General features: G+C 34.6%; 1 protein-coding gene and 1 pseudogene across 3 annotated transcripts in view; both read right to left on the bottom strand.

The window, feature by feature from the left end:
- Position 1: 1 nt before the first annotated feature.
- LOC114370341 lies at positions 2 to 1,623 on the bottom strand (annotated as a pseudogene).
- A 4,424-nt stretch (positions 1,624 to 6,047) lies between these two features.
- The window catches only part of LOC114371099, a 28,915-nt gene continuing 20,239 nt past the window's right edge, over positions 6,048 to 14,723 (bottom strand). For 2 of the 3 annotated variants that reach the window (XM_028328514.1, XM_028328512.1), the window contains 4 exons: positions 14,024 to 14,104; positions 8,773 to 8,898; positions 7,561 to 7,765; positions 6,048 to 6,410 (listed from right to left, as the gene is read on the bottom strand). In XM_028328514.1, the coding sequence (XP_028184315.1) occupies positions 7,700 to 7,765; positions 8,773 to 8,898; positions 14,024 to 14,104 (273 nt within the window). In that variant the 3' untranslated portion in view covers positions 6,048 to 6,410; positions 7,561 to 7,699. Of the gene's footprint in view, positions 6,411 to 7,560; positions 7,766 to 8,772; positions 8,899 to 11,797; positions 12,701 to 14,023; positions 14,105 to 14,723 lie in introns of those variants that run through there. The other variant, XM_028328513.1, reaches the window with a different exon arrangement.

Here is a 14,723-nt window from a genome sequence, read left to right as displayed (position 1 = left end):
ATGCAGCTAATCAAATCTCCTAATTATGGGATTTAAATCCTATCTATAAAAGGAAATAAAATATGCAATAGGATTCTGATAGCTACCAACAAGTGCTGCATAAACTCTATCATCAGGTATTAGACCCATTCTCATCATCTCATCAAACAACTTAAAAGCTTCATCAGCTCTACCCTCTTTGGATAAACCAGAAATAATTGTCGTATATGTCTTCATGTTTCCTCTTATGTCATTTACTGCATTTCATTGAAAAGCTTCAGAGCCTCATCTACCTTGTCAACAATATATTCCCCCAGTATCAGTGAAGTGTAAGTAAATACGTCTGGCAATAGCCCCTTCTCTATAATTTCAGCTTGTAACACATAAGCTCGCTTAACTTTTTCATTCCTGCTATAGTGTCTATTAGAGTACTATACTTAACAATATTAGGCACCATTCCCCTTTTCTCCATACTTTTTAAGAACCTCTCAACTTCTGCAAGGTTTCCTTCTTTGCAATATATCTCAATAAACGTAGTGCAAGTCATAACATTTGGAGCCACTCCTTTCTTTACCATTACAGTTAAGACCCTATTGGCTTCCTCATGCAATTTACACAGCCAACTAGCAAGAATGTTGTATATAAACACATCCACTTCAAGCCTTTTCCTTTCCATGGTGTCTTGCAGCCTGAAAGCTTTATCCACCATTCCTCTTATATAATAACCATCCATCATCATGTTAAATATTACCACTATCAAATCAACCCCCTTACTCTGCATCTCTTCCAACAAGATCTTCAAAACCTCCATTTGCCCAACCTTGCACACACGACTAATCAATTCCCCAAAAGTATGAGTATTCGGAACAATGCCTCTCAAAATCATCTCATCAAACAAAGCTGACACCATTCTAACATTCCCCGCCTTACAAGTCCAACTTATCATCGACTTGTAAACGAAAACATCCATCTCCACGTTCCTCTCGCACATTATAATTAACACTTGACGACACCTCTCACAGTCATCTCCTTCATCAACTCCTTAGCCCTCCCAACCTTCCCTCTCTTACACAACACATCAACCATAACCGTCAACGATTGAACCCCGATATCAACATGGCTAGACTCAACCATCCTTCGAAAGAACCTCACACAGAACTCAACCTCATTACACCTCTTCAAAGCAAGAAAAAGCATGAAGCAAGACCTAGCCTGTACCACCAACCCTTTTGTCATCACATAATCAAACACCTTAAGGGCATCTCTAAACATCCTATTATCAACACACACCCTGAACAACATGTCATATGGAGTCTCAACAAAATGGGGTTCAAATTCACATTCATCAACCAAAGAAACTATGCCCCCAAATGGGGTGTTCAGTGGTGACAAGGGACTTCAAAAGGGTTCTCATTGAGGCAAATTTTTTAGCAGTGAAGAGGCGATAGAAGAGGATGAGGTGGGCGTTGAGGTCGAGTTTGTGGGTATTTTTTTGTGATGTGAGCAAGTGGAAGAAGGTTTGGCAGGAGCGAGGAAGAGGGTGGGGGCCAAGAGGACACGGTAAGTGACATGGTGTGAGATGCAGGGGATCATGGAATGGTGGAGATTGCAATATAGGAGTTTTTGAGGAGGCTTTGGGTTATGGTGTCAGTGAGTTGGAGATGTTGGAGGGAACGAGGTGAATCTCGTGAGGAGTCGAGAGATAGAGAGTCTTCTTGGAATGGGAACACATTGCTTTTCTTTTTTATTTAGCAAAGTGAAGTGATGATAATGCTTGCCACTCTACATTTGCTTCAAAGAGAAAGGAGTTGGTGCTCTCTAACTACTCTCGGGTCTATGTATGTACGCTGAGTTTGTTTTGGCTTAAAATAAGTGTTTTTAATAAAAGTCATCTATTTATAAGTGATTCTTATAAAAGTGAAAAATGTTTTGTGTTCAGTTATAATTATAAAAAATATATATTTAATTAAAAATGATTTTTAACTTGTTTTGGAATAACAATTGTATAAATGTTTTTTATTACAAAATTACATAAAATACCTTATAGACAGTTATAAAATAGCATGTTTATTTAGAAAAGAAAAAAAAACACTTGTTATAAATGTTGTAAAAAATACACGGCATCATATATTTCCATTATTTAAAAAACCTAACAGTCACATATGCCTAATAGATAAAAGAAAAAGTGCATTTTTTTAAGTTAATAACCATGTTATTTAAGTTTTACTAATTAATACTTATCGATAGAAATTAGTGGCAAGAATGAAAATTGTGGCACAATGAACAAATTGATTCAAATGAATAGGTTAAACACACACATATGTCAATCCAAATGAACAAGATAGATTTTAAACTTATCACACGTTTTATAGGGTACAATGAACATACTTCAATTTTGGTAGGGCAACTTTACTACTTTAGTACATTATGACAGATTTTTACTTGACCGACGATCTTGAGTGCATATAAGATGACTATTTCCTTTTTATATGACTTATTCCATTCCCAAGAGTTAATTAAGGAACACTAGTCATTACTACTTGTGTCAAGGGTTGCTAGACCACTTGTATATTCTTGTTTAAGTTTTCTAGATAGAACTTGTATCAACTAAAGTATATTTAACAAACATATCCACTTGACTGAGGTTGAGACTGTGCACCATCAGATGTAGACTTTAAGTTTACATCAACCATGTCTTCTTTTTTGCAAAGGATTGTTTCCATTCCAAGTAAGACGGTAACAATTTGTCGAAATAGGGTTGTAGGCTTCCAATAACAAAATACATGGAAAGTTAAAAGCAAAAAAAAAAAAATATAAAACCATATAAGGATGACAAAACATATTTTCACTAATGGGAGAGCAAGACCATGCTGATGGTTGAAACAAAATTGACAAATGTAAGCAATTTGATAGTAACTAGGTTAAAGAACGGTAATGGCTTGGCAGTGATTACTACGGTAACACATAGTACATTATGCATGTCAATATTCAAAGGAACTAGTAGATCATATCAATATTCATACAGTAGTACAAAAAAATCAATATCCAAAGTAAGTCCAAATACATATGTAGAATCCAAGCACATCTCCATAATTGTATAGCAATAAGAGAGTAAATTTCAAATTTAATACAATTCGTGCATGAATTTTGGGCATTGGAGCATAATGGAGAGTTTGAAAAAAAATTATCGTATCAATATAAAAATAATAACTATAAGTCATTGTATTGTAAAAATTTAATTAATATCAAATGAATTTTAAAAATAATGGTAATTTTTTAAGATAAAAAAAATTAATGTAAGTCAATAGTATGGGGTATAGATCATGTGGCCTATATGAAAATCAGACCAATCTAACTTGTTTTTCACACCTTGACATGCTAGATCTGGTTAGGTAAATCGCTTTTGATATCTCTAACTTTAATTCTTGTTTCTTCCTCTTAATAAGCAAATTATTTATTTATTTTACCCATTGATAGGGTCATTTTGTCATCTCTAACTGTGTATTTGGTATCAGTGAAATAACGTGTGAAAGAGAAGTGAAATGCAGAGAAGGCCACATGATCTACCACAAATTTCTGCGGTTTAGGGCACATGAAATGGCAACAATTTTTTTAAAATAAAGTGTGGGTCCCACTGGTGCAGATTTGTCACTGAGATAAGTTGATTTAAATAGAAAAAATCATTGTTCATTTTGCCAAGAAAGCACCCTGTACAAGGTGTTGTTGGTAGGGTGTGATGTGTTGCACACACAGATCAAGTGAGCATGGAACCCTCTTTTCATTGTAGGTCTTTCGAGAAACGTGAAATGTGTTAGGTGAGAGTGAAATTTGGTGAACATGAAGGGCATTAATGAAAGTTTAAAATTATATTAAATTTTCTCCTCTTTATTTCATTTGTATTAAACATTTTTTTCTTTTAAAGAAAATAACCTAACAATCAACTTTATTTTTATTCTATTTCTCCTTTTTTTAAAAATCATATCTCTATTTTTATCTGTTTTATTTCTCTCATCTTTATTAAACACACCATAAGTAAGAAATAGGCCAGCAAGAGAAGTTGCTTGGATTGAAGAGAAATAGAAGAAAATAGAGTAAAAATATTTGAATTAAAATTGTTTGTTTAGTATAATAAAAAAAGTGGTTTGGTTAGTAAAAACAACTTGCTCCATTAAGTAAATTACAGTTTAAAACTTGTTATCTCCCTTGTGAAATGCTTAGTGCGGATAACCGAAAAGAAAAGGTTAAAATAATGATAAAAGTGACTTTTTTGCCTACAATGAAAAGAGTGAAAATAAATAAATAAATTATTCCACCAATGGAGAGAGCAAAATTAATTTCACCATTGGACCCACACTAGTCAACTTTATTTCTCAGCTCAACCTACGATACCAAACGCACCTGCATTGTTTTAGATTTGGGGATGTGAAGGATGCTTCTAACCGTTTTTCGGTAAGATAACGTTTACTTGGAGTTGGACTAGTCCTGTAAAGTAAAGTAGATAATATTGATTATTTATGTGGATCACTTTTGGGTGTTGCTAGGTGCACCTAGTATTATTGCTGGTGCATCTAGCATTTAAGGTGAAATAACGAAAATATCCTTGATTCGTAAGTCATTTAAGTTGATCCGTAAAAGACTTACGAATCAAGTTGATCCGTAAGTCTTTTATGAATCAACTTGATCTGTAAGTCTTTTACGGAACAATACGGATCAACTTGATCCGTAGAAGTCTTACGGATTAACTTGATCCGTATCAACCTTACGGATCAACTTGATTCGTACGATTTATGGATCATCCTCACACACACCATCATAAATGCAAAAAAAGTACAGAGACAATTTTGATATTTTAAAAAAATGTTGGATACACCAGCAATAATGTTGGGTACACCTAGCAACACCCATCACTTTTATACATGGCAAGATTCATCTCAATCATACGATAATACGATACCCTTTTGGTATCTATTTTTTTCTCTTTTTTTCTCTCTCTTACGTTTTCAACTACCTTCCTTCCTGATTCCTTCATTCTTCCCCTCGATTACAGGCTCTCTTTATCAGCAATCAACACTAATGGCTTAGGGTTGCAACCATCGTTTCCATTACAAAAGCACAACTGCATCTAAAACAATGCCTCAGCTCAAACATTCAGCAGTTCGGGGAGGAAAAATAAATCAAAGAAAAGGAAGATGGAAGATGGAAGATGGAAGATCAGAACGACTTCCTCCAGGAGATATAGAAAAATTTGGAAGAAAAAGGAGGAAAAATAAATCAAAGAAAAGGAAGATGGAAATGAAAAAAGGGCTACGATAGCCCAAAAGCAATCTGAGTGGTGGCCTTCACCAAAAACTCGCCAGAAATTTTCAGGTCCACTAGAGAGCGTAGAGGTCGGTGAGCACTTCCTCCTTCTATGGTGGCCATTGACTAAGAGATGACAGTTAGACTCTTCACCCTTCATGAAAGTGGGTCCCACGTCGACGAGCAGATGTTGATATTGGCATCCTGGCCCACTGGAGGAAGTCGTTCGGGGAAGGAAGGGGAGTAAGGGGTGTGAACAGAGCAGGGCTCGGCAAAGAAAATGATGACGAAGGGGTTGAGGTTGGCAATGGTGGGAAGAGAGGAGGTATCATTATGCGAAGATGCAAAGGGAGAAGATGAAAGGGAGAAAGAATTTTGTGTGAAGGGTGTATGGTATTAATATAAGAATAAGATTAACCCAACAATCACTAACTGTGATCCAAAGATCACTTGTCTTCATAATCCACCCTAGACACCGCCTTTTATATATTATATTAACCTTAATTGTTCGGTGAAGACTAAGGTGGACTACCTTCACATGCAGTAGTTTATGGCGGATCAAAATTTTAAATTGTTAGATTAATCTTACTACCATGAGTCATTTCACATTAGATCCCTATCCCTCCTAGACACACTACCGGAGCGCTGTCTGGACTATAAACTAATGTTACTATCACCAGTTCAGTTCAGTTTAATTCTTTAGGAAATGGTAATGTGGCTTTTAATCCAAATAAATACCAGCAATAAATAGATCATCATCTTAAAATTGCTGAATCTTTCAACAACTAAATCTTTCACCAATATTATATAATAATACAAGACAATCCAACAGTAACATGTAACCCACAAGAAAAAGAAAAAAAACAATATATAATTTACAACATAAATTACATTATCCATGAGACTATAAATGCTTGAGATCAGAACAAGAATCATATATTCTATCTTTGAATATTTGACATGCATGCTATAACATCAATTTCTATCATCATAAGGCAAATAACTATAATATTTAAACTATAAAATTTGTTAGTAAGTTTTGCTCCTTGCAGTCCTCCTCTAGTAACTCGTGGCTTTTCGGTTCCATTTGCAAACACTATACTGGACATACTGCATTGCTGCCATTTTCGTCGCTGCCAATTCATGCAAGTTTTATTAATAAAACAGAATGTTATTCCAGAGAATGTTAACCATGCCAAATATAGCCACATTTCAAGTTGTTTCCTTAATGAGGAAAATGATAAATAGCAAGTTTTACTCAGTTCTGGAAAATGACTTGAAACGTTTTGAAACTTCACTAAACGAAATGAAAAAAATAAAGAAAACCACAAGAACAGATTACAGTAGTTTCAGAAAAGAAACTCAGGATATACTGAGCTCATGCTTACATATAATTCATCTGTCATAAACTCACAATGTGAACCAATTAAAGCTGCAGCTTATCATACAAGTTGAAACCAATTAAAGCTGCAGCTTATCATACAAGTTGAAATATAGTGGAGTAATTATGTACCAATAACCAACAAGGTCCAGTCAGTCATCAGTAGATGCAAGCAGAAAACCAATTTTTACTTTTCTTGCAACTAATGCAACCAAACGAAAAAACTATGTTAAAGCTTTTTGAAAGGTAAACAAAATCAAGGTTATCAAACTCGAGAGTTTATACAGATTCGTGAGAGTTTCATAAACTTGACTCGTGGACTCAACTCGTAGACTCGTAAGAGTCTACTTATAAAAATAATAATAAAATATCTATAAATAACATACTAATTAAGCATTTCAACAATATAATAAAACAAAACAATGAATTATAAAGTTCAAAATATTTAAATAATCAAGTCTAGTAATAATATATCACTACTAGATAATAACTTGCAGACGTTATAGTAGTGGTAAATCATTCTCATCGAAGGTTTGATGTTATTAGAGAACAAGGGTTTGATATTATTAAAGGTGATTTTATATTTGAGAATAACAGACTAAATGAAGGTATGCTGAATGCTAAACATACAAGAAACAATAAAAAATAACTTACATTTTGGTCTAATTTTTTTAACTTGCTAACTCGTTGACTCGGTGGTAAACTCGAGAGTCTACCGAGTTTACTTAGAGTTTATAAAGTTTGCTCAGAGTCTACTAAAAAAAAGAGTTTACTCAAGAGTCAACTCGCAAAGAACAAGTGGACTCGTAAACTCGTAAGAGTTAACGAGTTAAATCGAGAGTTTGATAACCATGAACAAAATGTATGTTTAACAGTTAAGACTTGAGTACAGCCCACCATACCAGTAAAGAATTGGCTGCAAGCCTGCATGTGATCTCAAATATATGTATTCTCCCTCAACACCTTATATACAAGTATACTTCTGGTTGGCCAAGGAAGACTTGCTGGCCAGCCTCGTAAGAACAAACCCTTGTTGGATCATTATAGTCTATAGTTTTGATCTTGTTCTGACCTTGACACAGCTTGGTGGTAATTTGACCTTACATTCTGAATTAAACAGTAATGCAGTGCCAAACATTAATAACGGAAAAAAAAATGAAAGAATGAACTAATTATACAAGAACAGGAAATTGCATAATGACATCATTAAAAAAGGAGTCAATACCTATTTAATACTTTATCATGAACTGATTATACAAGATACAAGTGACGTTAATTTGGTCCTCTAAACATAGTTGAACATCAATTTGATACTTCATCATAAAAAACGACATCAATTTGGTTCTCTAAAGAAAATTGGTATCAATTTAGCCCCTCAATCAAATGTTCCATTAACTTCCTCATGGTCCAAAACGAAAGGGAAATTTTGATGTCCCTTCCATAATTGAAGGACTACATTAAAGTCAACTTTCTCGAGGTCCTAATTGATGTCACTTGTATCTTTGGAGCACTAACATAACATCCATTTCAAATTTTATATGATCATTAATTCTCTTAAAGGAGGGATGAAGAAGAAAACGGGCTGAGGAGACCTGCCCAACCTCCTTCCTACAAATACAATTTCTTTATACATTTCCATATCCCAAGGGGGCAAATATAACCAACAATGAAATAACCCGCTGTACTGTATGAATTAAAACAGATATTACTATTAATGGATAAGCACAACATAATAGTTTGGTATTTGTGATACATAAAATTAATATAATTATGAAAGGAGTTTATTATATACCTAAACTGAATGATGAATTCTGAAAAGGCCAGAAAGAATATCAAAATATGCATTTCTTTGTTCTTATGAAATTTATTTTTATCTTCAAAGAAATAATACAGTAAAAGACAAAAAAAATTCAATTAGTATATTTCATTTTTTTTAATATTCCTTGCCTACTTTAAAAAAATCCATCCGAACTACTTAATTAGTATTTTCCCCAAAGACGTAGTAGTTTTTCCCAAGTTAGATATAATACCAGTAAAATCAGACCAGAATGATAATAACAATGGAAGAATTAGGCAAGTGATACTTAGAATAGTTTTACGAGATTGCACTGTACCTCTAGTAACGTGATGTAATAGAAATCCTCCATATGCTGCATCAGAGCACTTCCATCTCTGATTGAGCGGAATATATTTATTTCAGTTTGTAACAACTTCTCAATAAGCTCCTTCTCACCCTTCAACTGGATATATCAAAGTTGGGAATGGTAAACGTAAGAGAAAGATCAACTTTAAATTCTTAAAAACGTAACTAATAAAAATAGCACATTTGGATAGATTGAGAAGAATGTCATATTCTAATATGGTGAACATTTACTCCCTCTAGATTCATATATAAGCAAAAATGTTATTTGTATCTAGGATTCAAATATAAGCAAATCTAACTTATTTAACCCCTATTTAAATATAGCACTCCCAAAACACCCTTCATTTAATTACAACTCTATTTTCAAGGACTATATTTTATTCATGATATCAAATTTCAATAAAGGATATTTTAGAAATAATCTTATTTTTACTTAAAATTAGTAAAATTAAATGATTTCAACTGACTTTCTTAAATGGTGTGAAAGTAATTATTTTGGCTTATATGAGTCCATAGGATGTATCATGGTAGGCCCTAAGGATAAATATGATATATCAGGGTTAGAACCAGGAGTTATAGTTTCCAGGTACCAAAACTATACCTGTTTGAGGCCAAAATATTAAACTACTTTCTTTTTATGAAAAAAATTGGAAACATTCCAAAATTGTAAAGGTGTGCTTTAAAGTTTGGGAGCGGCTTCCTTTAACCCCTGGCTGCCAATAATTAGCCATCATAAAAATTAACTTGAAATTTTAAGGAGGAATAGGTCATCACATCTGACATGTATTTCCAACTTTTCTAATTAAATTCATGTTGACAAGGATCTTAGCCTCCATTGCAACACCAAAAAAAGAAAAACCAGAAACATGTTACATCTTTATTAGAAAAATAACTGAAGACGAGCATAGACTAATGTTACTTTCAACCACAGATCAGGAAAGAAGTTAGAATAGATGGAAATTTTCTTAAGATTTAAGAATAGCTTCTGAAACTCTGCATCAATGAAATATCTAGGGTCAATGTTAAGCCTTATAAGGCTAGGAGTAAGAAAACATTGGGACTCACATTGTTTAGGAGTATGACCAGAATACTCCTTATAAGTTTTGGCCAATCCTCCCTTCTTGAGCTTTTGAGGTTGATTAGAGCTAATCTACTTTTAATATGGTAGTAAGAGGCTATCCAGTCCCAATGTTAGGCCATTTGCATATGTCTAATCCTACACTTCACACTCTAGATGTTCAACCCTAGGCATAAGAAGTGTGTTAAGATGTCTCACATCAGTTAAGAATATGACTAAAATTATTATAAGGCTCAGATAATCCTCCCCCATTAACTAGCTTTTTGGATTGAGTTAGGTCTTGTTAACAATTGCAATCAGAATTCTAAAGGGAATGAAAGAAATCACACTCACAAGAAAAACAAGAGATTTAGCGAGATTCAACAAGTGTGCCTACATCCTTGAGAGTAGGCGACTATTTCTATATCTAATTCGTGAACAATAAGATTACATCACAATATATAATATCACGCGTACCACGGGCTTTACCTAAACCCCCAACTAGCTTCGCAACCCAACAACAGGTGGTCCTTACACTCATGTCTAACACTAAGCAACATTCAACAAGTCCAAATAATGCTTGAACTTGTCAGTTGTGACTGCCTTGGTTAACATATTAGCTGCATTCTCTAAAGTGAGAACCCTCCTGAGCAAAATCTGACCAGATGTCATGAACTCCATGATCTTGTGGAACCTCACATCAGTATGTTTTGTTTTAGCATTGCATACCTGATTCTTTGTCAAATCAATAGCACTTTGACTATCACAATACAATTGAACTCCACCTTGCTCAATGCCTAGCTCTTTCACTACCCTTGCTAACCACACAGGTTCCTTGCTAGCCTTTGCTACAGTCATGTACTTTGCTTGAATTGTTGATATTGTCACAAGTGACTGAATAATGGACTTCCAACAAACAGGCCCAACTACAAGAGTAAAGACATACCTTGTTGTAGACCTCATCCAGATCACCAACATTGTCAGAATCCATATATCCCACAATTGAAGGATTACCTTGCTAACTGGCAAACATAATACCATGACTTGTTGTACCCTTTAGGTACCTCAAGATCCACTTCACTACTTCTCAATGTTGCTTGCTTGGGTTAGACATAAACTTGCAGACTTGGCTTACAACATGTGCCAAATCCGATCTAGTGCATACCATAACATACATCAAGCAACCAACTGCAGTGGCATAGAAAACCTTTGACGTGTACTACACCTCGACATCTACCTTCAAACATTCATCTACAAAAAGCTTAAAGTATTTTGCCAATGGAATACTGAAAGGCTTCACATTGCTCATATTGAATTGTCTAGCACCTTATCAACCAAGCCCTGTTGTGAGAGCCATAAACGTCAGGATTTCCTGTCCATGTGAATCTTCATTCCAAGAATCTTCTTGGCAAGACCCAAGTCCTTTATGTCAAACTCCTTGCTCAACAGTGATTTCAACTCATTTACATCACGCAAATTGTTACAAGCAATCAGCATACCATAATCATATAGTAGCAGAAAAATAAAAGAGTCATCATCAAGGCTCCTCACATAAACACAGTTGGCTTACAACATGTGCCAAATCCAATCTAGTGCATACCATAACATACATCAAGCAACCAACTGCACTAGCATAGGAAACTTTTGACGTGTACTCCACCTCAACATCTGCCTTCAAACATTCATCTACAAAAAGCTTAAAGTGTTTTGCCAATGGAATACTGAAAGGCATAACATTGCTTATATTGAACTGTCTAGCACCTTATCAACCTAGCCCTGCTATGAGAGCTGTCACAACCTACCCTTCAGCGGGAGGGCGAGGCGAAATGCCAAAGGTGCGTCTTCCAAAAAGGAGAACGCGCGGAAGTCACCACCAACGTTTATTCTAGGAAAACGTTAGAAAAACCAAAAAGAGGTCTGCAAATTTTAAAAATAAGGGTTCGGGAGTTGTTCATACATGGGGAAGGTATTAGCACCTCACACACCCATCATAAGGGACAGCGGCCTCAAATCAAGTGTGCAAGAGTTCTTCCCAATTTGTTTTACCCTTTTCGGAGCACATGCGATAACCTTGTAAGGGACAGACTGATCTACCTTCATGATAAAAAACGTGAGATACCAACCATACATAAAGAGCAGACGTACAACAAACAATTCTTGCACTGCTCTTCTCGCATCTCAAGTTGAATGTATCATATATATCTACCAAAACAGCGATGATCGGACTTTCCATGCTGTGGTGATAAGCAAGAAAGGCGTCGATCGCCTTAAGATCCACCAACTCATCTACATTCGGGAATAGTGTTGTCCCAAACACTAGTAGAGCTAATACGTTGATGAATGCTGGCCAGAGCTTCCACCTTCTCCTCCAAGCGCTTCCTTGGTATCCCTGCCACTCCATTCCTATTTTGCTTCACTCAGCCTAGTTCTTGTTCCAAGATCTTGACCACCTTTGCTATTCTTGCCATAGAATGATAGAATCCGGAAAAAAGGTATGGCTTCCTTTCCCATAGCGGGCATCCTAAGATCCCTTCGAACTCCTCTATGGTTGGTGCTAACTGAAAGTCCCCAAAAGTGAAGCATTTGAGTGATTGGTCGTAATATTGAGTGAGAGATGCAATGGCTTCAACAGACACTTCTATCATTGCCAGATCTCAGATCTTCTCATATACCTTGCTGAAGGCTTGACGCTGAACTTGATCCATTTGCTGCCCTAGTTTCCGCAAGCTGGCTAGCTCTAGATTCTTGACTTTGACATGATAGAACCTTTTTTAAAAGGTGGCACTTGGTCCGACCCCATGTTTGCGAGAATGAAAATTCTGATGACCAATACTTCAACACCCTATCATAGAGGAGATATGATGAATGCATTAGGGCATGGTTATGCTATGCATGACAAACGGATCTACCAACCAACACAAGACGCCCGAAAGACCATCTTTTCTTATCCATGATGCATTGGGCATCATGGTTTGTTTGCAGTTATAATCATGGTACCCAATGCATGCAACTAAGAAAGCGGTGCAAACTTTCACGCTTCTTTGTGACTTTGACGACAAAAAGAATGCAAGGCATGAGACTAAGTAGTATAACACTTCGTAAACTCAAAACTTACTTGTACTTTCACTTATTACATATATCCCACCTTTCTAACTATATCAAACTAACTAGTTGGGTGGGGATTTACCTAACAATATAATTGTTTGGGGAACAAACTAAGTAGTATAACACTCCATACACTCACTCTAATCAATAACTTCTTTTAGAAAATGATATCGATTGACAAAGTTGAAACTATTAATCTTGCATGTCAAATTGTAGGAACAAAAATAAGTATTATGATCAAATGGTTGATATCTTGCTGTTTTCGTTGAAGTATGTCAGAACTTTAAATATTTTAAGACAAAACAATAGAGTAGAAAATGATGTTGGGTTATGCAAAATTTTACGAACGTGATGTGAAACATGTATTCAATCAAACGTTGAACTATATATAAACACTACTTCGGCAAAAAAATATTTTCTACGGAAATGAAAAATAAATGGAACCAAAAGTAAATATAAAATGTGGATCATAATTATCTCATCTGCAAAAGCCAAGTGCATATAGTGAAAAATAGATATTACATAGAATTTCTTGATATTAAAAGAGATACAATAACAACAACCAAGTATTTTAACGGAGAGATGCATAATTAATATTCTAAAAGTACAGCTACAAACATAGTCAAAGTACCTCAAGACAAGCCAAAAAAAAAACTAGTGTGTGGAATAAGGGATTAATTTTTAACCCCTTTAAAACCTTCACCTCTCAATAAATGCATGGTGTCTACGATCACATAGAAACTGACATTTGAATGAGAAATAATCTGTTAGGAATTACCAATTTTCATTTGACCTCAATGATGAGGTGAGTGACATGCATGAGGTTATAATTCCTGGGATTGTTACTATTTAAAAAAAAATCTAATTATCATAAAAAAAATAATTAAACATCTCTTTTAAATTAATTTTTTCATTAAATATAGCACAAACAAACGACCCCTTAATATCTATTTGGAATAACATGTAATATGCATGGGGAATCAAAATGCATGACTAAAAGTGAATTTGTGGAAAAAACAGAATAAGCATTTACTTGAAAGTTAGAAAAGAAGAAACATACAAATTCACTGACTATAACATCTGGTGTTGATTCCCCAAGAACATCACCTTCATAACCATCTCCCAAAATATCTTTGTTTTCCTGGATGACATGCACTTGATATATTAGTAAAAGTAAAGATCAGAAGATGTCCAATCCATTAAAAATTTAAGAAATTATTCCTGTCAGTCTCAAACAATTAACTTTCATATGTACTGACATGCTCTTGACAAGAGTGTAAATTACATAGTATAACTATTGATGCCAGTGTCACCCAAAATATTACAGAGAGAACAAAGAATTCCTCATATATGGTGACAAATTTATCCTTAAAACATCAAATAATTTAATGATATCAAATGAATTAAACCCAGTTGCAATCTATCTTTCCAGTTTCTTAACTACCTAATTGGTTTCATTCATTATGTCTAGATTGTTTAAGAAACAATTCCAAAAGCATATATATTTAAGTATTGTCAACAAGTCTGGCAATTATTCAAATAATAAGCAAAAAAGGAAACAAATCTCAAGTTTAATTAATAATGAAAGGGGGAATTACATGGTAAGAAAATTTGGCAAAATTGTTAACAGTTTCAGAACAACTAACTACTTGATTTGTTGACAATGCTCACCAGTGCTAAATGAATAACCACTTATGGACCCAATAAACCACTTAAGCGTTTAATTGTTTCTATTTTATTTACTGAGAACTTCATTTCAG

Source organism: Glycine soja, chromosome 10, assembly GCF_004193775.1.
Source record: "Glycine soja cultivar W05 chromosome 10, ASM419377v2, whole genome shotgun sequence".
NCBI classification, from domain to species: domain Eukaryota; kingdom Viridiplantae; phylum Streptophyta; class Magnoliopsida; order Fabales; family Fabaceae; genus Glycine; species Glycine soja.
The sequence above is the reverse complement of the archived record's forward strand: the minus strand, read 5'-3'. Positions and strand labels throughout refer to the sequence as shown.